The sequence below is a fragment of the Pocillopora damicornis genome, chromosome 6 (assembly GCF_964200805.1).
Source record: "Pocillopora damicornis chromosome 6, jaPocDami1.2, whole genome shotgun sequence".
Classification (NCBI taxonomy): Eukaryota; Metazoa; Cnidaria; class Anthozoa; order Scleractinia; family Pocilloporidae; genus Pocillopora; species Pocillopora damicornis.
The window spans coordinates 5,842,139-5,865,867 of NC_142675.1; the positions used below are offsets into that span (position 1 = coordinate 5,842,139).

Consider the following 23,729-nt stretch of genomic DNA (forward strand, 5'->3'; position numbering starts at 1 on the left):
TCGATAGTTCAGATCTTCCTCAACCATGTAGCCACTATCGGCCAGGCGAGAGGTAAAGTTAGAGTCGGGATTCAGATGATTAGAAAGCGGATTAAATAATTTGGGCCCTTCAACAGGATTAAATAATAATATTTTAAAACGGTCGGCATCGTAACTCAAGGGACCATGAGAAAATTCATGACCTACTAAATTAAAGGAACTATCATCCAAGTGATTAAAAGGAAGGAAAGATTGAAAGGGTGTCTCGTCAGCCTTCATAGAAGCAGCAAATTAAATTACAGATTAATTTACAAAATTCAGAGTACCTAGCTGAAAGGTAGGCTTTCTTGCCGAGGAAACCTTTCAAGGTCGTCGAGGGTTTTGAACTGGATAGGGCGGAAGTCTGCGGTTTGTTGTACATAGATGAAGTTCTTACGCCAACAAAACCTGAAACCATTACGAGTTTGAAATTCTTTCTTATCCGCCAGGAGTTGTTGGACCTGCGGAGTTACATGATCAAAAAGCTCCACGTTCTCTAGTGTGTGAGCGGCAGGTAAACCAATTGAAGAAGCTGTAACCTTGCATGCATCTTTCCGTATATTCACGAGCAGCAATTTCAGATTTGAGGCTTTCATTTTCTTTTTTGAGCGAGTTAACTTTCGGATCAGGCATAGTTGGAGGGAAAAAAACTGCAATAACTCGGAGCGATCACATATTCGTTGGCAAACCTCGCTCGCACAATACAATTCTGACTGTTAACGCACATCTCTGATATACATGGACACGAAGACACGAGAACGTCACAAATTTGAAATCAGTTAATGACATTGAAAAGTTACAAAAGAAGAACAATAATGTTGTATTGTCTGAAGAAGTAAGAATGACTGATGCTGTTAGTGACTATGTTAAGAAATCCAGGGATTATTTAGAGTATTTACATTGGAACAATAGCAACTGTTTGAATGGGTTTATTGATCATGACAAAAATATATTTATATCGATGCATGTTTCGAAGAAAAACGTCCATGAATACTATGGGAGAAAATCCATCTGCGATCAAATATATGAAAAGTATAAGACGTACGACTTTTTTTGGACCAATCAATCATGCATATACCGGTTTCTTTAATGCATTGTTCAGACAGTTAAATGGAGAAAGAGAAAAATCCATAAGATAAAAAAAAAAACCTCTAAGCCCACTGAAAAAAACATGTATGTAAAATGGGAAAAGACAGTTTGAGCCATGTCAATAGGATCCATTCTTGCCTTCTTATATCTGGTGCGAGACTTTAACATGACAGTGCATGAATTTCGTAGAAACAGAAATTGCGGATCCGTCGAAACTGATATGTGTTAATATCATTATCTTAGGAAAGATCGCCATTTCACGGGTTAAGAAGCATCAAGAATGAAGCTTGTCGGGTTTTACATCCCATTCTTTATATCTGTCGTGCCAACTATCGTAACAGGTAAGTTCAGTCATTTATAAAACCTCAATCGGAGAGGAAGCTTCGAACGCTTTTAAGGGGAATTATAGGGAATCACTTCTTTTAAATTTTTAAATGAATGATATTGGTTGCTTAGCGAAAGGCGAAAGGGAAGGCAAGACTTAAAATTTAGATTTGGCCTCGGTGAGACTTGAATTTTTAAAGACAATATTTCCTATGCTTTTCATGTTCGACTGTGAATATAAACGACATTTCGACACAGACAATCTATAAATCATTAATGCAATGGCATTACTACGCGTTGGGGCTCTGTGAAAGATAGAAATTGTTTGACTAGACGTCGAAAGTTGGGTTCAACTACTTAGACATATTCACTGACTGATGCTCTGAAGTTATCACTTAAAGCACAATTTGCGGTTCCAATTATTCGACTTGATTTGTTGCCGCTCGTACCTCTAAGATATCGCCTTGACTTCCTTGAATGAATAATTTTTTGTATTTGAATTATAATTTTCGTTTTCGTATATGGTCGATATAGCTCTATAGCGAGATTAACTCCACGAAAACATAGATCTTCTTCGAAAAATCGAAGCAAGAAAATAAAACAAAAAAAATATCCACGTAAATGCTTTTTTTGGTTACCCTCTTTGGGTCTGATTATACTCTAACATTAAAAGTTGTCTTATGTAGAGCGTTTCCGCTCTAGCGACAAATTTGTTTATTTAGACAAATTTTCTGTCATCACCACCATTTTACAAGGGCGGATGGTTTGTCGCGACTCGATAAATTTTGGCCGAAGCAGACAAATCTTAAAACTAGCTCACCGCCAAAGAAAATTTTCCCGGGTAAAAATTTGGCAAGATCGACTGAATAAACAAAACCGTGATAAACTTGCCAATCATTTGTCGCATAAGCTACGACAAGAGTGTAATTTGAACTAAAACCAATTTACTAGAAAGGAAAAAAATTGTCTTTTGAAGCAAAATTTGGGGATTCTAAATTGGAAATTGGAGGTGCTACTATGCTGGCCGGTCTGGTGAACAGATCAGGCATTGCGGACGGAATTTGAGAGCTTTGAATTTTTAATGCAGATGCAACAGACGAAACAAAAATTTGTCATGACCACATTTGTTCGTTGATTTTTTCGAAACAATTCTAGTTTTGTCCTGTGGTGCAAAAAGGCCCGTAGAAGACGAAATGACGCAGAAAAACTTGATAGCATAGGGGAGAAAAGTTAAGTATACAGGAACGACGTTAAATGTAGTAGCCTTTTTTTTTTATTATTCTGACAAGTTGCCAGCTACATCCGACCGAAACAGTCCAGTGCCACAAGGACAGAGGGATCAAGTTTTCTCTTCAAATGGGATTTTCATCTGGACAAAGAGGACCAAAGAAAATTGGACGCGTTCATTTTTGGTCTTTGGGAGAATGGGCAAACAACCTATTTTCTTATGACGGTGACGAAGCAGGGAACAGTGATTTATAATCCTCAGTTGAACCAAACACATCCTAGTTATGTCGGGCGAGTCACTTGGGCAGGAGACATATCGAAGTCGTACTTGGCCTATAAGTTGGTAGACCTGACTTTGTCAGATAGTAACACTTACGGGTGTGAAATTGACGTGGGAGCTTTCTATCGAACAATTCATTCTAAGATCACCCTAAATGTCCAGGTGAGATTCTGATGTAAAACTTAACGTATATCTGCTTGTATGTACGATTGAAGCTTACCTGGTTAAGACTTTCAGGCGCAACCGTACATATATGCACGACCGCTCACTTGCCCCGAGGAATGACGCCTCGCTTTTATGTGGAAACCTGGGTACTAGTGGAAAAATTGTTATGGGGTACCTTGCTCGTGGCAGTAGTATCCCGGCAATTCTTTTGCAATCAAAAGCCAAGTTTTACAACTTTTTTCATGTTCGTGTTTTTTAATGGCGATTTAAAAATTGCTGCGGGAAATTTTTCTGAAGCGGAGGTTTTGACAAGTACACTCAAAATGAAGTCATTCTCTACGCGGTTTTAACGCTTCTATCATCAAAATGTTGATATGTTTTAAAAAAACTGTCTATTTAAGTACCCTTATAAGGCATCTCAAAAGCATGTGAAAAATACCATCCCCTAAGCATCCTTTTTCCACCTGCTTTGAGACTTGCTCTTGAAGCTTACACTGGTTTTAAACATTATCTATGACAGAAAGCAAATGCTTGAGAAGTTGGTACCGGTTGAGGTACATTATTTGTTTTGTTGCTCAGTGTTACTACCACTATGTATTGTTAGCTTGCATATCTAACAGGTTATTGTCTTAGTAACAGACTTTATCCACACAAAGACGTTGCGGATGTAAAATGAGCTGTAACACTCAGCTCACTTTTAATCAAAATCTGTTTGAGTGCTGTAAGGTTCATAATAGCTTAATCAAAGAAGGAAAGAGCTCTCATACACATCACGTTCCATGAGCGCGAAAATGGGAACAAACAGAATCCGTAAGACGGTGATTCAAATAGTCTCGTCCTTTCTTCCTCGAGCCAAATGTCTGGGAAATTACCTTAGATCCTCACGTCATATGTTTATGTGTTTTAAAAGCTTTGCTTTTGTTTGTTCCTTTGTTATTTTGCTTGTTTTTTTCTTCTGCAGAGGGCCTGACAAAGTATTTCTCACGTGCATTTTAACTAGGTTTTTCGTTTTTCCATCTTTTTCATCTTCTTCCGTGATTATATTAGGTTTTAGTAAATTAGCCCATTAGGTAATAAAAGGATGCTCCGTTTCTAATTATTGTATGTCTTCTTGACACTTTTGGATGCCTGATTATCCACGCTAGGTAGCAGCACTACTGCAGTGTGGTTATCAAACTTGTAAGAAACCAAATTGGTTAAATATTGGGACCGAGAAATGAAAGGAATATAACCCAGCTATAGTAAATAAGCGCAGCAAATACTCACAAGTAGATAGATTGATCTTTTGTTTTTAGCCACAGGCGAGAAGTACATCGAAGACACCTGAACTGAATGTCTCTTCCGTATGGGACCATACACCCAATGGGGGTAAGTTTCTATATTAACTGTGTGCCGCTTCTTTCAAGGGGGGGGGGGGGGGGGTAACTGCAATGTTATTTGGTTTTATCAATTAGATTGGTAATGTAAATTGGCCACCTTTAAGAGAAACCCATAACGGCAGGCAATTTACACTAACAACTCTGCCGATAAAACCAAATTATGGTATAAATTGTTGTCGCTCTTGTTTTGTGTTATTATTTACCGATTTTTTTGCTATGCCTTACCTTAATTATAACTTTACATGACCTTGGGAAATTAGACCGGTAAAATAGTGTGATTAGTTCTTTCTGTACTGAACAATATTCTTAAAAGTGATACATATAGTTCCCTCCAAGGCCAATTAGGATATGGTCTTCTCCTGGAAAGGGGTGGCTATTGTTTCTTGTCTTGTTTCTCTGCTACAGAGGCGTGAATTTGTTTTCGTCTACTTTCCGGGCACTGAAAACATTGATGTCACTCAAAGTAATTCCGATCAAACTTTAACCGTAAATCTATAGAACAAAAAGTTATCTTTCAAATCGGCATTCTCGATCCTCACGGTATCACGGAAAAATCTTGGGTTAACTTGAGAAATTCTTTGCGGTGGACCAATTTTATTTATAACTAAATTATATGTTATCAGTATGAAACCAAACTATATTGCGCTAACTGTTTGCCATGCAGGTGTTCCAGAAAATGCAACAGCGGGAAGTGTAACAACTTTCAATTCAAACATCGAGGTATCGCATGGTACGCTTTCTTGAATTGTCTCTTAGTATGTATCATATTGTTGGCGTTGAAGATGTATCCTCCGCCTCAAATACCGAAAAAGCCTAATGCAAATACCCAATAGTATTATTTTCCAAGAGCTTACGCTCGGTAAACTATTCTATATGAAGAATTAAAAAAACAGTATAAACATTCATTGCCACATTTCTGAAACGTTCATGAAGCAAACAATTTCAATTACCTTCGATTGGCAGTAATCACAATATAATGATTCATCTTTCAAATCAGCATTCTAGATCCTCACGGTATCACGGAAAAATCTTGGGTTAACTTGAGAAATTCTTTGCGGTGGGCCAGTTTTTATATATAACTATATTATATGTTATCAGTATGAAACCAAACTATATTGCGCTAACTGTTTGCCATGCAGGTGTCCCAGAAAATGCAACAGCGGGAAGTGTAACAACTTTCAATTCAAAAGTCGTGGTATCACATGGTACGCTTTCTTGAATTGTCTCTTAGTATGTATCATATTGTTGGCGTTGAAGATGTATCCTCCGCCTCAAATACCGAAAAAGCCTAATGCAAATACCCAATAGTATTATTTTCCAAGAGCTTACGCTCCGTAAACTATTCTATATGAAGAATTAAAGAAACAGTATAAACATTCATTGCCACATTTCTGAAACGTTCATGAAGCAAACAATTTCATTTACCTTCGATTGGCAGTAATCACAATATGATGATTCATCTTTCAAATCGGCATTCTAGATCCTCACGGTATTACGGAAAAATCTTGGGTAAACTTGAGAAATTCTTTGCGGTGGGCCAGTTTTTATATATAACTATATTATATGTTATCAGTATGAAACCAAACTATATTGCGCTAACTGTTTGCCATGCAGGTGTCCCAGAAAATGCAACAGCGGGCAGTGTAACAACTTTCAATTTAAACATCGTGGTATCACATGGTACGCTTTCTTGAATTGTCTCTTAGTATGTATCATATTGTTGGCGTTGAAGATGTATCCTCCGCCTCAAATTCCGAAAAAGCCTAATGCAAATACCCAATAGTATTATTTTCCAAGAGCTTACGCTTGGTAAACTATTCTATATGAAGAATTAAAAAAACAGTATAAACATTCATTGCCACATTTCTGAAACGTTCATGAAGCAACCAATTTCATTTACCTTCGATTGGCAGTAATCACAAAGGGATTTTCTAATTTGCCGTTGGCGATAAAAGTGTAGACAACGCTGCTCGCGTCAACGCAGTGCCTTTATCAGCTCTCAAGCGTAGATGAATCATCTTATTTGACGTTGATATTGTGATAAAAGCAAATCGACAGTGGCTTGGCGAGGCTGCGCCTCGTGGGCCCACAACATTTTGACTACTGTGATAACGAATATCGTTGTCGATAAGAGTACAGGCCACGCTAAATCCCTTTCGATTTGATAATTGGAGGCAAAAACCTGTCTACCGTAGGAGCCATATCAAAAACAGGCAATCTTTTTTATCTCCCGTGACACTTTTCGCACAGACGTGTTCGCTGTGCAAACAACACCTTTCATTACTAAGTTGAAATTTTATCATATTTAGAGTGAGTCGATGTTGAAACAAAGCCCCAGTTCTCAATACCGTCATCACAGAAATGAAATAAATTGAGATTTATTCAAAAGTTTTAATGATACGCTCAATTTCGTTTCCTGTTGCATGTATTTGTTTTTCCTAATTTTTTTTTTTTTTATAGGGAAAGCCGGCTCCGCGAAGTCAAAGTGGGAATTAGGGTTTGAGTACTTACCTTACCTGTCAATCCTTGCCATTCCTGCATTTCTTTGGGCTGTGACTTCCAAGCTCCGAAAGAGGAGTGGAGTGAATAGTGAGTAAAATTTTCCTATGTGAGTAGTTAAGATTTTCAACTTTCCCTTTTCGTTTTGATCTACTCCTCGTGGTTTCCATGTTGCCAAGTACATCGGGATGTTTATTACACTCATTTTGAAATTGCTGGAGATCTTTATCATCAGTGATTGGATCTCTACAATGCTGTTTATTTAATAATTATACTTTCTCTTACTCTTATTGAAAGAAACCTCAGCAAACGAGAATGAAACAGTACTGCAATACCAGCGAGTAGAAACTGAAACGTAAGTGTATAGTGGTTTCTGATCAAGTTATGTGTAAAAGCTGATAGATCACTTAGTAACCAATGATTATATTACAAGGCAAGTTTTAGTATCAACCTTAAATAGTTCCTTTTCCCTTTCTGCTCCAAATTCCCGGATTCCTTCTCAGAAATCAGACTCTCTACCGTTAGTATAAGAATTACAACAATGAATAAAGCTTAAATTCTTTAATTATCATTAAGTTATACCCCATTCACCCCAAAGCTTAAACATGTTTTAGAGCTCCTTTGTTAACACGGTTAAAAAAATTTTTTGTGATAGAAGCTGGTTAAACCATTGTTTTTCAACTTCAAATGTAGCCAATTGGTTCTGATTTTCCTTCAGTTAAACACGGTTCGACTAAACGTGTTTTGCTGGTGTGAATGGGGTACTAGTTTCCTTTGTCATAATTTCTCTACTTTTTCCAATAGAGTGCCAATGGTTCCAGTTCCGTCCTGGGAGTTTCCGAAGGAAAACTTGGCGATTGAAAGAGTAGTTGGTCACGGTGCGTTTGGAGTGGTCTCCAAAGGCTACGTTCGATATCTGCAGGGCTACACAGAATGGACAGTTGTGGCAGTAAAAAGCTTGCAGGGTAATATTTTTCAAGTAATTATAAAAATCACAAGGATCAATCAAAGAAACTGAGTCGTCTTAATTACATAAAAAAATCGTAGTTAAATCTAAAGATGAGGAACTTAAAGAGGAAAATATATGCTTTCCTCAAATGAAATGCAATTAAAGAAGTTGAGAAGATAAGCTTTATTCGAAGCTACGAGGCTGCAAGCTGTAAGGTGAACGAAAATTTAAGCAGGCTGTTCGATTCATATCCCCGAGGAAAAGATGACCCAAATTGAATGAAATAAATCACATTTGAGCCCCTAATACTATTAGAATGGATAAATAGTCCTTGCAACAAAGGGGCTGGAAAGAAAGAAAGAAAGAAAGAAAGAAAGAAAAGTTTTCCCTTTATCTGCAACAAGGCAATTCATTACCTTACGCAAGGACTCCATTTCAGGGTTCAACTTTGTCTCCGTCCCTTATAATTTTCTCTTACTAAAAAGGGGGTTTCTTACTGTTTTTGATCAACAGAAGGTGCGACGGAAAGTGAAAGAAGAGATCTGTTGTCTGAATTAAACCTCCTAAAGAAACTAGAACCTCATCCACATGTAATAACACTTTTGGGTTGCATCACAGAGGAAAAAGGTAATTACACGTATAATTGATCACTATCTTTTTACACAAATTTGAGGATATTTATTGATTACTTAGTTTTTCTTCTTCAAATGTTTAGCGTGCATTTTAAATTAATCATTGTGCTATGAGCAGTGCCATTATTGTGATTAATATAAGTAATTTTAGTTTTAAATGGTTAAGAATATATGAAAGTCATATATTTGAACTGCGGATAAAGACGTGAATGAAAGTGATCCTCGCAGTAATATGCATAGTGCATATTACTGCGAGGATCACTTTCATTCACGTCTTTATCCGCAGTTCAAATATATGACTTTCATATATTCTTAACCATTTATTCATCACTTCACGGGTTTATTTAGAACCAACTTCATGACCAGCTCCCAGTGGGCTTGTTAGCTCAGTTGGTAGAGCGCTGCACCGGTATCGCAGAGGTCATGGGTTCAAATCCCGTACAGGCCTGAATTTTTTTCAGGCCTTATTTTCACTACTGCCTAAGTAGTGCATATTACTGCGAGGATCACTTTCATTCACATAATTTTAGTTTTCTAAGTTATTTATGTAAATACTGTAAGCATTAAAATTTTCGAACTGAAAAGGATAAAGATTCCCATCGGCCAATTTTCGACATTAAACAGATTCTGTTATAAGTAAGATTGATTTGTCATTTGCCGTGCGTTGCTTTTCGGGGGGTAATGAGGGTCTTAGAAAATCGCTCTTGAAAAATGACTTTCACACCAATAATGACCGAGTTTTTAGTATTTCCAGGTGCAAAATGATAATGCTTCTATCCCATAAAAATCTCTTATCTCAGGTGTAAATTGTACTTATATATTTAACCTTCAAAAAGCCATGCGTTGACATAAAAAAATCACGTCTAATACTCAAAAAAGTAAGTTTTACAAGGCCCAGTGGGTCGATTTTGGCCCATTCTTCTCTAATTTATGACTCTTCAAAGCGAAGTAGTATTCGAATTTGCCGCTTTAACGGTTATGAATGGTTGATGATGTCCGCGCATACTGCTCGATAATGTAGGAGCTAAGGCTGATTAGCGCAAGTAATAAAAACAAAAACAAAAAAAGGAAATGAAAATATCGAAAAAAGTACAGCGTACATTAGAGGTACAAATGTTTGTTGTATCATCTCAATTTCTTGGTTCATTCTTCTAATTTATTCTTACTTACTATACGATTCAACCTTAAAGATCAAACATTGTATAAAAAAAAATCTTCATTCTCTTCAGATAATCTATGTCTTTGAATATGCTTTGCAATGCATATTTTGAAAGCAGTTTTTATCATTCTACAGAAAACCCATATGTAATCATTGAGTATGTACCTTACGGAGATCTTCTCGGTTACCTTCGGAGAAGTCGTGGCTTGCACGACTGTTACTACGAATATCCCGAGATAAAACCAGCGACGTACCTGACCTCCGAGCAGATCCTGACATTCGCCTGGCAGATAGCTGACGGCATGCAATATATCTCATCTAAAAGGGTGCGTGTTTTCAATTGATAATTATTTATAACATTTCGTTGTATCCTCAATATCATCATCTCTTTTGTTTGTTTTGTTTTGTTTTCGTTTTCTATCAATAGATCATCCATCGAGATCTAGCAGCAAGGAATGTATTGGTTGGTGAAAACCTCAGATGCAAGATTACAGATTTCGGGATGGCTCGCGATATTGATTTGCAAGATATTTATATACCTCGTAATCAGGTAGTTCCTTTTCTCGACAGTTATCCTGCCCAAACTGTTTCAATAATGAAAGGACATCCACTTTGACTAAGATTTTTAATATAATGACCGCTTAAACTTAGATATAGATGAAGTGATGAGAGATGTAAGCTCGTCCTTCACCTCGGTCTGCAGATCTTACGTTTGCCTTCCCCTCTTTTCCTCTATATTTATGGTTTTAATTGATTAATTTATTCTTTAACCAATAGATCGAGATCGATGCGCTAGAATCTCTCGATGTCTTAGGAACTAATGCTCTTTGAGATCCTATCACTATAAAAAAAGAAAGAAGGTAAAAAAAAAAAAGAGGAAAAGAAAGGAAGAAAGAAAAAGAAAGAAGAAGATAGAGAAAAAAAAATAAGAAAAAGACACTATATCCCTCAGTTATTCCAAAAGGGGATCACCGAAAATTAAATATATCCTCAGAAAAATGAAGGTTTCTCCTCATAAACTTCTTTCCATACAGGGTCGAATTCCTGTTAAATGGACAGCAATTGAAGCAATGACTGGAAGGATGGAATACTCAACGAAAAGTGATGTGTAGGTTTAGCCTACGTGTAGTGTAGCAGTACCCTTCCCCCGCTAAGGTGAAACGAAGGCGAGGAAACGTCAATGCAAACCTGACACTAATCGTGTTCCGTGAAGTCACTCTTTTACAAAAAAATGTGTAATGACTGTTTTATTGGTTAACCCTTTTATAAAATAATTCAAATGGTACGCGCGCTCTGATTGGCCATAAAACCATTTTACATGAGCATATGTAAACACAGTTTTCGTTCCTCTTTCATTAGTTATTTTATAAAAGAAATGTAAAATGGTTTCCGTGTTTACATAGCCTGATGTAAACACTTGGGAGGTTGGGAGAACACTCCATAAGCTGGAAACCACTCCGCTTCGCGTCGTGGTTTCCTACGCTTATCTCGTGTTCTCCCAACCTTCTGCGTGTTTACAGGCTCTGTAAACACGGAAACCATTTTACATTTCCTCATTGTCAACTCATTCGTCGATTCTGATTGGTTCTAGATGTAATTTATTTTCATATTAACAAACAAGATGCAGAATAAAATGTTTTCACGGTCAACTTTCCAGAGAACAGCGATCTACGACGAGGTTTTAAGGCAAGTTTGCGCGGCGTTTGGGATAGAGACATTTCAAGAAGAACAGCAGAAAGCGATAGATATTTTTTTCGAAGGTAACGATGTCTCCCTTTCGTTACCAGCTGGCTATGGAAAAATCCTTATTACATCAAGTTGCGTCTGTGATCGATCACCTTTCGTCTTTAGGGGAAGGCGGTCACTATATTTTTTATTTTTTTAAAGCTCTCAGAGAAGACCAGGTGCACTATCTTAATGCACTTGGGCCAAGAGGGTTGTCGGCCTTCAACTTTCGGTCTCTTTGCGAACGTTGCTTTGAAGGTAAATTAAAGCCAGTCGTTTCATACAGCGATTCTTTCGACTGAGGAAAGAGTCGCTCTTTCTTCACGCTTGCAGCGTAACTCGAGGAAACCTTTGAAATCCTTGAGATTCTGCGGCAGATGATCCACCTCTTTTCGACGACCGTGGCACTGTTTACAAATGCAAGCAGAAACCGCGTGGACATTGAAATCTAGTTTCGTAAGTGCGATGCTAATCGATTAGTGTCAGGTTTGAGTAGACGCTCCCTCGCTTCCGTTCCATCATCGGGGAGGGTACGGCTACACGTAAGCTAGTGTAACTTAAGATAAATGAAATTACAAACTTGAAACACTTAAAGCCTTTTTAAAAAACAATAAAAAGTAAATCTAGAAATCTTACAGCTGAAGTAGAAGATAAGCACCTCTCAATTTAGCTAGAATACGGAGATCTAGGAAATCTAAAGACAGAAAATACTGAACTTTTGTTTTTACTTTCTTGCAGGTGGAGTTTTGGAATCGTTTTATACGAGATTTGCACCATTGGTAGGTCTTATACTGACCTCGTAGTGGTTTAAGGTTTAAGATTTAAGAAGGCATCGATCGAAATAGAGTATACAAATACCAATCATCTGCCGTGACAGGTACTGATGAAGCTCTTTAGGATAGTATATTTACTTTCAGACTTCCGTGGGAAATGGAGAAAATCATAAGCAGTCAGTATTTATGAGAGACCAAGAATAAGAGATTAGTGATCTCTAGCACACGTGTGCATATATTCAACCAATAGCTTGCTTTCTCTATCATGATAGTATTTTAATAAAACAGCTTTCTATCGGTTTGAGTGTTTGTCACCCAAAGCAAGCTCTCGTAATTTGTTCCTCTATCACTCGAGAAAAGTTATAAAGTAAAATTAAGAGATTCTTTGGTCATCATAGTACATTGACTGTCATCTTAAATTATTACACACTTTAGGCGCTGAACCTTATCCCGGAATAAGTCCATATAAGATTCCAAGAGTATTACAAAAGGGGTACAGAATTCCTAAACCTGATTATTTTAAGGATGAGTTGTAAGTAATTCCTAACCTCTCTACAGTAACTTTCAATATGATAATGGCAAAAGTTCTTTCATAAGGTAATCTAAGTTAATCCATAAAGTATTGTATCGCAATCCAACTGAACTCTAAAAAACGCATAGCTAAAGCTACAACTTTCTAAACCTAACGTTAAAATAAAAGAATTTCTAGGAAACTAAACCAAATGCAGTGCGAAACTCAAAGGTTACTCTCCGCCTCATCTCCAGTTGTTATGTAGTTATTTACCCATTTATATCTGTCGTATGAAACGGATAAGGTGCAATCAGGGCGATGCGCGAAACCTAAATCGACATTCTGTTGATTTTTAAATTTTACTACCGTTGGTAATGTTGTATTCTGTGAGTACTAACCATGGAAAATACTGGAATTCTTCAGGTATAATATCATGCTGAATTGTTGGGAAACGGATCCTGAAATAAGACCGTCATTTGAGTTTTTGTGCTCTTCCATCAGGGGATTACAAAAGTCTAATCAGGTTAGAATTCTTGTGACAAATGTTACTCGTATTGCAAGTCCTCATAAGTATTTATCTTGTAAATCAGTGCCCAGGATTATGATCGTGCGAGTGATGGACGAATGGTAAAGTCATTTTTTTTGCTCAGGAACACGAGCCACGGGAGATTTGCATACAAAACTGAAAATTTGGGGGCACGTCCTTTCTGGTGACAAATCAGTGTCGCAATTTCTTGTGAAGTTGAGTTGTTTCCTATTGCGGGCATGTCCCATCAGCAGTGAAAAGGTCTTGGAAAGACGCTTTTGACGAGTTTTCCTTTCACTTCTGATCTTAAATTTCGTCGTCGCTCTCTTTTGCAGAATTATGTCAACATACAAGACTGCCTTGAGACTCACCAAAGTTTATAACAATCAAAGAGGTTCTCAGAGATAAGATGAGACAATTTCCGGTTTCCTACTGGGCCACTGGTTTACATATCATAATATTGAATATTAATTCTTGGAAAGAAATGGCATAGATACCGTCGTCTTTCTGCGCCTACGAAGGACATCCCGGTGCCAGCTCGTATCCACCGGCGAGGTACTTCTGATACCAAGACAACCTCCACGCTCTCAGAAAGAGCATCTTGATTATGCCACAAAAGTTCACTCCAATCACGGGAACCATACCGCATCGACTAAAACGTACAACGACTTGAATGTCCCAAATGCCAAAAGATTTCCACTTTCGTTTAACACAGTATGAGCTCTACTTTCTACGCTTTAAAATGGTCAGTTCTGTTAACGACATTTTTAGAAGCACCCAACACGACTCGTATTACCACTGATCTCTTAATCGTGAGTCGCGTAGTTTATATAAGATATTTGGGTCTGATTTTCCCTAAAGCAAGTGGCAAACGGGCCACCGACTTACTTGATGCCTGACTACATTTGTGGTAGTCGTCTGAGTCCCCTGCTTGGGGTTTACAGCACTTTTAACACATAGTCATAGCCGTCTCTAACAGAGTGAAGTCTTTTTTTTTTTCGCTTGCAGGGGTGATCGGATGTCTGATTTCGATCATAATTTATGACCACCCAAAAGAAGAGAATAGAGACAAAGGGTCCATCCTCTAAATAAGAATATATTAGACTAAGTTATCATTACTACCAACTATAAGATAGTAGACGATGGATAACAAATAAATTTATTTACTACATCCATTTTAAAATCACTGTTGGTCCCTGTAATATGATTGGCTCTAATTGGTGCGATTTGTTCACGAATCGCGCCATTATTTGCTCTTAATCGAACCTTTTTCCCAGCCAACGAAAAAGCTACACTAAACATAAAACAACCAATCAGATTTCAAGGCTTGTTTGAAGCAACCAATCAAATTGCAGGAAAATGAAAGACGAAGAGTATAATGTGGCAAATTTTGCAACTCTTCTCTCCAAAACCCTCATTTTTTCCCTCCCAAAAATGGATGAATTTAATTTCTCACGGTTTTTGAAAGATGAAAATGAGATCCTTCAGGTTAAAGATCAACACTCAAGGGACTTTCCCACTTTTCGTGTACATTTTGGTGAGTTTTTTTTAACGATTTTCTTCCTTCTCAAGCTCAAAACCCGCGCGATCCCAAGACAACCGCGTCCACCGAGTCAGCAAGAAACGAAGAAAATCAAGAGCTACCACGAGAGTTGGATGTTTCAAGATTTCCTATCATTTCAAGCGATGAAATACATGAGCTGCGCGAAGTGGCGCTGGGGTATACTCGGAGCTGATTCCTCTGATTAGAACATTTGCACCAGTGGACGACTTCTCGGAGAACACAAACAACAGTAAAGACTGCGGACTCCAGTTTTTCTCAAATCTTGATCGGTATGGAGTCAGATGTATTACTTGATAATGACACTGAGCCATTGTGAATGAAGGGCTTAAAAGTGTTCATGACAGATTTGGACTGACCACTGACTTCACTCATAGGACTTGTAGTCTTCTTTCTTGGAACTCGGGGAAGTGTATCTTCACAAGCAGGAGATAAAGACGATGGCTTAGCGATAAAACCGTTAGGCTTCGGCTCCATGCTATTTTGTTTTTGCGCCACTCTCCTCTTTTCCGGGCAGCTAGAAATCAGGTGACCTTCTTTTCTGCAATAGTAACATGTTGGTGGCTTGATGAGCTTACTTTGATAAAACTTTCTCTGTCTTGACCATCAGGAGCTGAAACGATTTCTGTGGTTGTTAGCAGGATTCTGTTTTGGATGTCCTCCATCATTCTGCCAAGCTATCGTGGTACCGAAGGAGGAAGAACTCAACCAGGTGGAGTGCGAAGCTGACGGGGTATTTCCACGCAATTAACTATGGGGTTCAACGAAAACTCATCCACTAATCGTTCTGCAGCGTCCCCTAACGTTTCTCCTTTTTGCTTATCGATGAATGTTTGGACATCACTGTGAATGCACCCCTCACATCCCTCTATTTAAATAAGCTGTCTTAACCTATCATAACTCTTGTCTACGTACCTCTGTGAATGGCACCAAGCTTCAAATAGCCTTACTTCTAGAAAATTCTACTTAGGTCTGACTAACGACTTTCTCACAGTTTCTAAACTTTTGAGAAAGTTCATAAACGTTTTAAATAAGATCCTTAACAGTGTCATAATGTACAGCTTGCTCTATACTTAACTGTGTATAAATTTCCCTTGATTTACGAACTAGTACACTCTATAATAACATTGCCCAGTTAACCTTGGGCCACTTAAGGTTCCTCGCTACTTTCTCAAAATGCAAAAATACTTATCAATATTTGCTTCTGAAATGGAGGTACTCACTCAATATACTTAGCGATATCAAATTTCTCCCTTGAATTTTCACAGTTAGGGTCTAACCTTAATTTCATATGTACCTCTGAGCTTTTTTATTTCTACTTCATGCTGCAATGCTAGTCTCTCTTTCTTCAGCCGTTCTTGTCTTTCCTTTTCTTTTCTCTCCAATTCTATTTCTCTTTCTCTTTCCTCTCTTTCGAGCCTTTCTTGCATTGCTAACTTTTTCAGTTCTAAGTCGAATTATCCCCACGTCGAATGCCCATATGTTTCTGACATTCTTTCCAACTTCCAACATTGTCTCTTTGAAAGCCTTAACATCTACTGAGAGTTTCATTCTGATGTGTTGTATCTGACGCTTTCTCATCGCTTTCTTAACTACTTACTCTAAGTTTTCCGTTAATAATTAAGCTCATCATTCTTTAAATCGTAGAGCGTATCTTCGTCGGCTTTGAGCTAAATACCTCTGGATTAAATCATGGCATCTTGCTATAATCTATGAACACTGTTACAGAGAGTAAATTCTCCCCAAAATAATTTACAACAAACTCCACAATAAGATTTTCTCCCGGAAAGACACCCAATTTCTATTACGGTATAATGTAACTGACAGAAAAACACCACAATTCCACAAACTCAACTACTTTACTAAACAGCAAGGAATGTTCTTAACAAGGAGCGACTCCTAAGAGGAGTTCAATACTTATCGTTAATGGACTTTATTAAGCCCACCACAGTCTGTATCCTTGCTCACCACCGAAACAATCTCACTTCTGTCTCCAAAGTTCCTTGAAACAAGCAATCTTCCGCAGTAACTCTTTCTCAGTATAACTTTCAAAACAGTCGTCGCTCCGACAAGAACAACTCCTACTACTACATAAGGGAGTCTTTATATATATATATATTTATAAAGTGTTCTGGAACCTGCTAGAAGCTTACAAAAGAAATATTTCAGAGGTATTACTAAATAACTGCGTGAATTGCTGAAATGTTCTAGAAAGTTCTGTAATACGCAAGTCAGCATGACTGAGCAGTCCGAAGATTGCTAGAAGCTCATATTTACAACAATTACTCTTAACAATTCATTAAGCGTGGGACAATAGAAAAGGAACGAAGCACTACTATATGTGGAAATCTTGTGCTAAAGTGTTCATAGTTCTCAATAATGAGTACTGATGTTAGTGTTGCTAGAAGAGACACATTCGAACTAAGAATTAATGGACACGAAAGGGAAAAAACAAACTTGCTTTTTTCTAGAGGGGAATGGCATTAATTGACTTTGTTCTATAAGTACAATAGGTTAGAAGCATCAACAATAACAAGAATAAACAAAGAAGCAAACCTTTACTTTTTTTTCGAATAACTGAGTGTTTCGAAATCAACGATGCTTGCCCTTAATTTATTTTGAATAATCCATTTGCACAATAATTCTGACTGTTTAAAAGCTACTTTATCAAGCAGCCGAGATGTTTCTTTTGTGCACGCACAATACAAAACAAAAATTTTCACCATGGAATGCTAAGGATTATCTCTAAAAATTAGTGAGACGTAATATCTCTAAGCCGCTGGATTCCCTAATGTGCACCAAAACTTGGATCGACAGTGGTTTAGCGAGGTCTGCACCGTTATCGACACGATACTTGTCACAACAATAAAACGACTCAAACAGAGCATGATCATCACGTGGCACGTTGACGCAAGCCGCGTTGTCTTTACTCTTATCGACAACAGAAAATTAGCCAATCAGATTGCGACATCACTTCCAATTGTTGGAAAAAGTGCTTTTTTTGGTTCAAATAGATATAGGAGCTATGGTCGTGTTGAGGAGTTTGACAGTGGGGTCTGGAGAACAATTTGCGATGATACGTGGGATACAAATGATGCAAATGTGGCATATAAGCAGCTTGGCTTCGCTGGAGCTTCCTCTGCTAGCACTAGTGCAGCACATGGTCAGGGATCGAGTCCTATAAGGAGAGATCACATGAACTGCGTCGGATGAGAGAGCTTATTATTCCTGTGTACATTCACTTAGGAAGGATTTAACCATTGCCATCACGGCAAAGACTCAGGCGTGGATTGTTCCTTATAAACGTGAAAATTGAACTTGTTCAAGGTTTAACGCACATTTGCTTGAACATGAACTCGAAACAGACATGATCACTCAGCGTTCAGTTAATTCATATAAGAAAGTATCCTAACCAAGTCTCATCACATAAATTAGTATACAGTAGCACTGTTTTCTCTTTCAGAACGTCAATTTTAGACTAACCTTTTTCAGGATGTGATTTGAAAAAGATAGTTAAAGATAGTTACATTAGCTCCTGTTTTCATGGTGTGCCTCTTAAGGCAACTCTTTAAAACAATAAATTCCCATGAGGCTGCAATTGTACAGTGTAACCATTCTTTTTTTTGTACATGGCACAATTTTTTTTACGGTTGGTTTTACATTGTTTCTTCATGCTCTAGTTTTTCTCCGTGATCACTCCTTTCAAACAAAGTGAAAATAGTATTATGTATCGAAAAAAAACCTTTTTGATAGTTAATTCGTTTAATTCCGGTCTAGAATGAATAGGGAATAAAAACAGTACCTTTAAACTGTTGTAGCGTCCATCAATGGAAATAAGCAAATTTTGCTACAACCCGAGAAAAAAAAGGAAAACGACTCTCCACAAGAATGCCAGATAAGCAAAAAAAAAGTAAATTCGCTGAATTTTATCCCTCGTGTTCCTGTATTACCGCCCGTATTACAGCTATATCTTTGTCGCCAAATTAGATGCACTCGCGTGCTTAGTAAAATAAGTTAACAAGTCATTATGAGGATTTGTTATTGTTTGTATAACGCACCTCTTTCATCAAAGTCCCATCAAAAGCAGTGTTCATATAAAAGGTTATGAACGAAAACATGAAATATAGTCTGCACTATAAGAAATATGAAATAAATAGTTTAAGGCAATTCATTACATTTCATGCAGTTTACTTGGGCCAGCCATCTTTTCGCTATTCGTTAAGTCTAAATTGTGGCATATGTAATCATAGTCAAATCAACCAAAGGTGCGTTAGATATTTGTACAAAGAAAGAGATTTTTGTAAAATTCGGATGTAATTTAAATATGAAACTAAATTCAATTTTCCACAAAAGTAACGCTTGCCTACCGAGAGGCGTTCTCGGAGACAAGATAAACTCGACCTGCAATTAATTAACTCAATGATTGCAAGAAGACTCCGCCCATTGTAGGAAAAAAAACATGACTTTTTATGTATTGTAAGTCCCTAGCCACCTATCAATTCTCATCGCTGGTCGAAGTAGAATGAGGTCTCTCTGTGTGCTGACGGTATTGATTGCTACGTGACTCTCCCCAGACAACGAATAGCTTCACTGAAACCATATTGTACATATAGGAACTTAAGTGTTATCATAACTTCTGGTCATGAACAGGTCATTATGATTAAAATAATTTTCCCTGCTGCTTTAATCGTCTCGTATTAAATACATGGCCGATTATCACTCCTTTAAAGTACATCGGTCCCGCCAGTGGTTTGTTGGTGGGTTTTTATTATTATAAAGCTCTTGCTAAAGAAGATTTTCAAAATTCTGGAAAGGTGTGAAGATTATTCTTTTGCAAAGAATTTTAGTAAAAAGATATATCACCACAGTCCTGATATATGTATACAAGTTATTTCAAACAAAGCCTATTTGAATTAAACAGAAAATTCATAGTAGCAATTACTAAACTTGTCAATGAATTTGTTTTGGCTATTTTTGATTTAGTTACTTATCGCTAACACGGGCAAAAGACCATTAGACGATAATAAAAAGGCTGATACAACTGTATTATTGACAACTGTATTAATTACATTAACTTATCACTTAATCACTGTTGAGAATTTGTCACTGATGTTAAGGAAATTTTAAATACGCACGCAACAAATGTATCCAAGAATTACTAAAGAAACCACCTTTCAAACCATGAAAAAGACACTTCCTTTTATTTTATATTAGTCAATTAATTAATTAGTCAATTTTCATGCCTCTAATTGCATCCAATTGTACCTGTTAGTTATTCCTCGTTCTTCAAAGACCACCAAAAAACCATTTTATAGTTGCTCCCCGTTTTCAAACAGATGTTAACTTCATTTCGTGATCTAATTTTTGTGTAAATTCGCATTAGATTAATTTTTGGCGAAGCGCAACTTGGATCGAAGACTCGTGGTCTTTCTCTAACCGGGCCTCAAACATCAATATTATGTTAACAAACTCAGGATAAGTTTACTTTTACAAGCTGGCCAACCCATAAAGGATCAGGGGTGGATCCAGGGTAGTTTACCTGATTTCCGGAACTCACTCAAATTTTTTCCGACCTAGTTAAATTTTGATAAAAGTACTTTTGGAAAACACTCTAATTTCCCTTTGGAAACTACTGATACTTTTGTGGAAATCACTAAACGTCTTCCAGAAATAAACCATCTTCCTGTTTTACAGTTATTTATTAAAGAAAATACGTTTAGAATGACTAATTTCGTTATAATTGCGGTCATGAGGCGTTCGGGAGCGCTCCGGATCACGCGCTGGCCTTTCGAGCTTCGATTACACCCCGGAAACTGTCGGAAGCCGTCGGAAAATGTTCGTGGAGCCAATCTTTACGCAACCGGTGGGTGTAAGTCCTTGTTATTTGGTGACAATAACAGGCAGAACACAGTCAAAACCCCTCACGATTGGCTAGCAAAGATTTCGTCATCGGAACTCACTCAAAACACTCTTCTGATTGGCTAGTTGTGTTTGGAAACTACTTTGGAAACTACTGACAAAGTATAAAAAGGGCAGTTCCTCCCCCAGCGGGTCTCTTTCGTTGCTCCTACAATACAAGTACTTTTGAACTTGCTCAGGGGTTAACGACGGAATTTACTGTTAAACGTTTAAAAAATACTAGTGTTATGACTCGCGGAGATCCTGTTTGTCGGAGGGAGGATTGTTCTCCCTTCGACATTGGCCTAGTTTTCGACGAGATCCACAACTACTCGCCGCATCAGAAGCTGGAGTTCGTCGAAAACGTGTGGAAACCAGGTGAGCTTTTTGATTTCCCCGTGTCAATGGAAAATGGAAAATCTCGTAAGTTTGTCTCGGGCTGGCTGAAAAGATTTCCATGGCTAGCTTACTCCAAATATTTCGATGGAGCATTTTGTTTAGCTTGTGTTTGTTTTGGAGTTCAGTGTGGGCGAAACGCTAATAAGTTAGACAAATTATTGAAGTCTCCTCTCACAAATTGGACTTCGGCCGCTTCTCGCTTAACCAAGCACTCGCTAGGAAATTGTGAAATTCACAATTTTTCTATGACTGCTATGAATGATTTCAAGAGAATTACAGGCAGAGCTTTTGTTATGGGAGAGATTGTGGAAGGGGAGGGATAACAGAGGAGATATTATTCCTGACAGTTTGGAGGCTACACTGAAGGATATTGACAAAGATGCATATGTCAACATCTATTCCATGCTGAAAGTCCTGATCACAATTCCAATTTCATCTGCATCTTGTGAGAGATCCATATCATCCCTTCGGAATCTTAAGAACTATTTGAGAAATACAATGACCCAGGACAGACTGAATGGATTGGCACTGATGCATGCCTACAGAGACATGGATTTTGACCTTGAACGTATAATAGATTTATTTGCTGAGTTACATCCTAGGAGAATGAGAATGGCAAACATTTTGTAATAATTTTTTGCACCAGCTGTTTCTAGAGTACTTGTGAGTTATGTTCTGTCTGGGTTATGGCCTTTAAGTCTCATAATCCTTAAACTGATGGAGAACAGTACAGAAGCTCAAACTGGTGCCTGTATAACTTTTTTCAACTCATTTCAAGGTTATTTTCTATTTTGTTTTACTTGTGATGATTTTCCATTGACATTGACATTGGGTTTTCATGTTAAGCTTAAATGGTTAACAAACATTTTCACTGAACTCAACCAGCTTCACAGCAATTCCCAAGGATGAAGAAAGGCTAGTATTATTTCAAATTATCATTTTACTTCAATTTGTATATCATTTTATGATTCTTTTAATTTATATTTTTCTAATAATTGTTTTATTTTTTTAATTCCAGCTCCCAAACAGGCTAACCATCCATAAAGCCCTTCTCTCTCTCTCAAATTCTTTTCTGTGTTGTGCTCCTATAAATGAAATGAATAAAAGCCAGCTCAGGAAATGTTGTTTTTAGTGTTGCTAAACATTTGGATTTATTGAGCCTGGCTTTCATTCATTTCATTCATTATAGGAGCACAACACAGAAGAAATTTGAGAGAGAGAAGGGCTTTATGGATGGTAAGCCTGTGGTCCCAAGGATGAAAAAGGCAAGTAGATTTTTATTATCAATCTTTAAACTATATCATCAATTGTGCTTGTTTTTCTTTTGTTATCAAAAACACTAACACTTGGTTCGTTTTTTTTTTCTCCACATCTTGATTTTCCTGACTGGGAGGTGATGTTTTCCAGTGTGAAAAGGCTTGGTGATGACTTGGCCTTTCTGAAAACACTATATACACTGGTTTGCACAGTAGCTAAAGGTGGAATATTTGTAGATCAGAGTGTTTCCTGTAGTACTTTCAAGAAAAATAAATGTTTTTTGCCTTTTTGATTACATGCTTTTTTAGTCTTTTGGGGGCAATTAAATTTTCTAAAAATGCATGAAATGGCCTTTAGAGAGCTCCAAATTTCAAATTTTCTCGAGGGGGGGGCATGCCCCCGAACCCCCCTAGCAGGAGTGGGTCCTCGGGTGGAAACTACTCACTCAAAATCCTGGATCCACCCCTGAGGATCCAAAGTTGCTGTAGAGGCCTTGCTTAAATGTATCTATTAGAAACTATGTTATGTTATGGGGAAGGAGATAGTGTTTAAATATCATTCAAAAATTTTCTCTTGAAATCATTACGGCTGTTACATGGGAAGAGACGAGCGTTTACTGTTTGGTCCCAGGAAGGTGCAATATAACAGCTTAGGCGCCTTGGGTCCATAAGCTTAGATTTTCATCAAAATTTGTTATGTAGAGATTAAAAAGACCATAAGAAAAAATTTCAATGCTAACAGCTTTTTAAGATTCTTTCCTCATCCTCAAGTGTCCATTGTCCTTAGTAGCAAACAGCTACCGTCGTTTGGAAATTTAGAAACTCTAATTGTTAAAGACCTGTGAGATAGATAAATGATCGACGTCACCGAACGAATCTTTTTGCTTCTTTACTATGAAAAACAAATAGATTTTATATTGCCACAGATCTCAAATGACGTCAACATGTTATGGAAAAACAAATAGTGGTCTTGAGGGCGCAACTGAGTGAAGCGCTGATGATTATACCCATACTGAGTCAGTTAAGAACATCCTTATTTTTTTCATTATTATCATTATTACAATTATTATTATTATTACCGTTAAAGTATCAATAAAGTTAACAGAAATGTTAAACTATGGTCTCACAGGATAATTAACTCACGTCAGGATGAATTTCTTGAAAAACTATACCACATAACTATAAAAATTCCAAAAAAATTAAAATTAATCAAATTTAAAATAACATCAAATTTAAGATAAAAAACTTTTCGAATATGGTGTTCATAGTGAGTACCTTATCGTTAATCTTAGCTTTGTGCGAGGTGTAAAAAGCTTTAATTTGCATTTTTAATGTTGTGCGCGAAAGCTGTCATTCAAC

The 23,729-nt window shown here is 37.4% G+C and overlaps 1 protein-coding gene across 8 annotated transcripts; it reads left to right on the top strand.

The window, feature by feature from the left end:
• Positions 1-1,269: 1,269 nt before the first annotated feature.
• On the top strand, positions 1,270-14,431 carry LOC149043635 (proto-oncogene tyrosine-protein kinase receptor Ret-like). Of its 8 annotated transcripts, none has more exons than XR_016187927.1 (17): positions 1,270-1,448; positions 2,721-3,100; positions 4,399-4,471; positions 5,147-5,212; positions 5,622-5,687; positions 6,097-6,162; positions 6,943-7,071; positions 7,279-7,336; positions 7,786-7,946; positions 8,444-8,557; positions 9,857-10,047; positions 10,149-10,271; positions 10,756-10,822; positions 12,185-12,225; positions 12,655-12,751; positions 13,154-13,253; positions 13,592-14,431. XR_016187927.1 is itself a non-coding variant. In XM_089210432.1 (17 exons), the coding sequence occupies exons 1-17, from the start codon at positions 1,388-1,390 to the stop codon at positions 13,637-13,639; spliced, it is 1,848 nt and encodes a 615-aa protein (XP_089066558.1). In that variant the 5' UTR covers positions 1,270-1,387; the 3' UTR covers positions 13,640-14,431. The 8 variants fall into 8 exon arrangements, 5 of the variants coding, with proteins under 5 accessions (XP_089066558.1, XP_089066561.1, XP_089066560.1 ...); XM_089210432.1 differs by having other exon boundaries at positions 10,756-10,829; XM_089210436.1 differs by having other exon boundaries at positions 1,352-1,448; positions 5,147-5,202; positions 10,756-10,829.
• The last annotated feature ends 9,298 nt before the right edge of the window (positions 14,432-23,729 follow it).

Excerpts from the sequence above, each read along its gene's own strand:
- LOC149043635 (XM_089210432.1), top strand. The coding sequence starts at position 1,388 with ATGAAGCTTGTCGGGTTTTACATCCCATTCTTTATATCTGTCGTGCCA. Across the intron at positions 10,830-12,184 it reads TACTCAACGAAAAGTGATGT|GTGGAGTTTTGGAATCGTTT; the intron begins GTAGGTTTAGCC and ends ACTTTCTTGCAG. Across the intron at positions 12,752-13,153 it reads GATTATTTTAAGGATGAGTT|GTATAATATCATGCTGAATT; the intron begins GTAAGTAATTCC and ends GGAATTCTTCAG.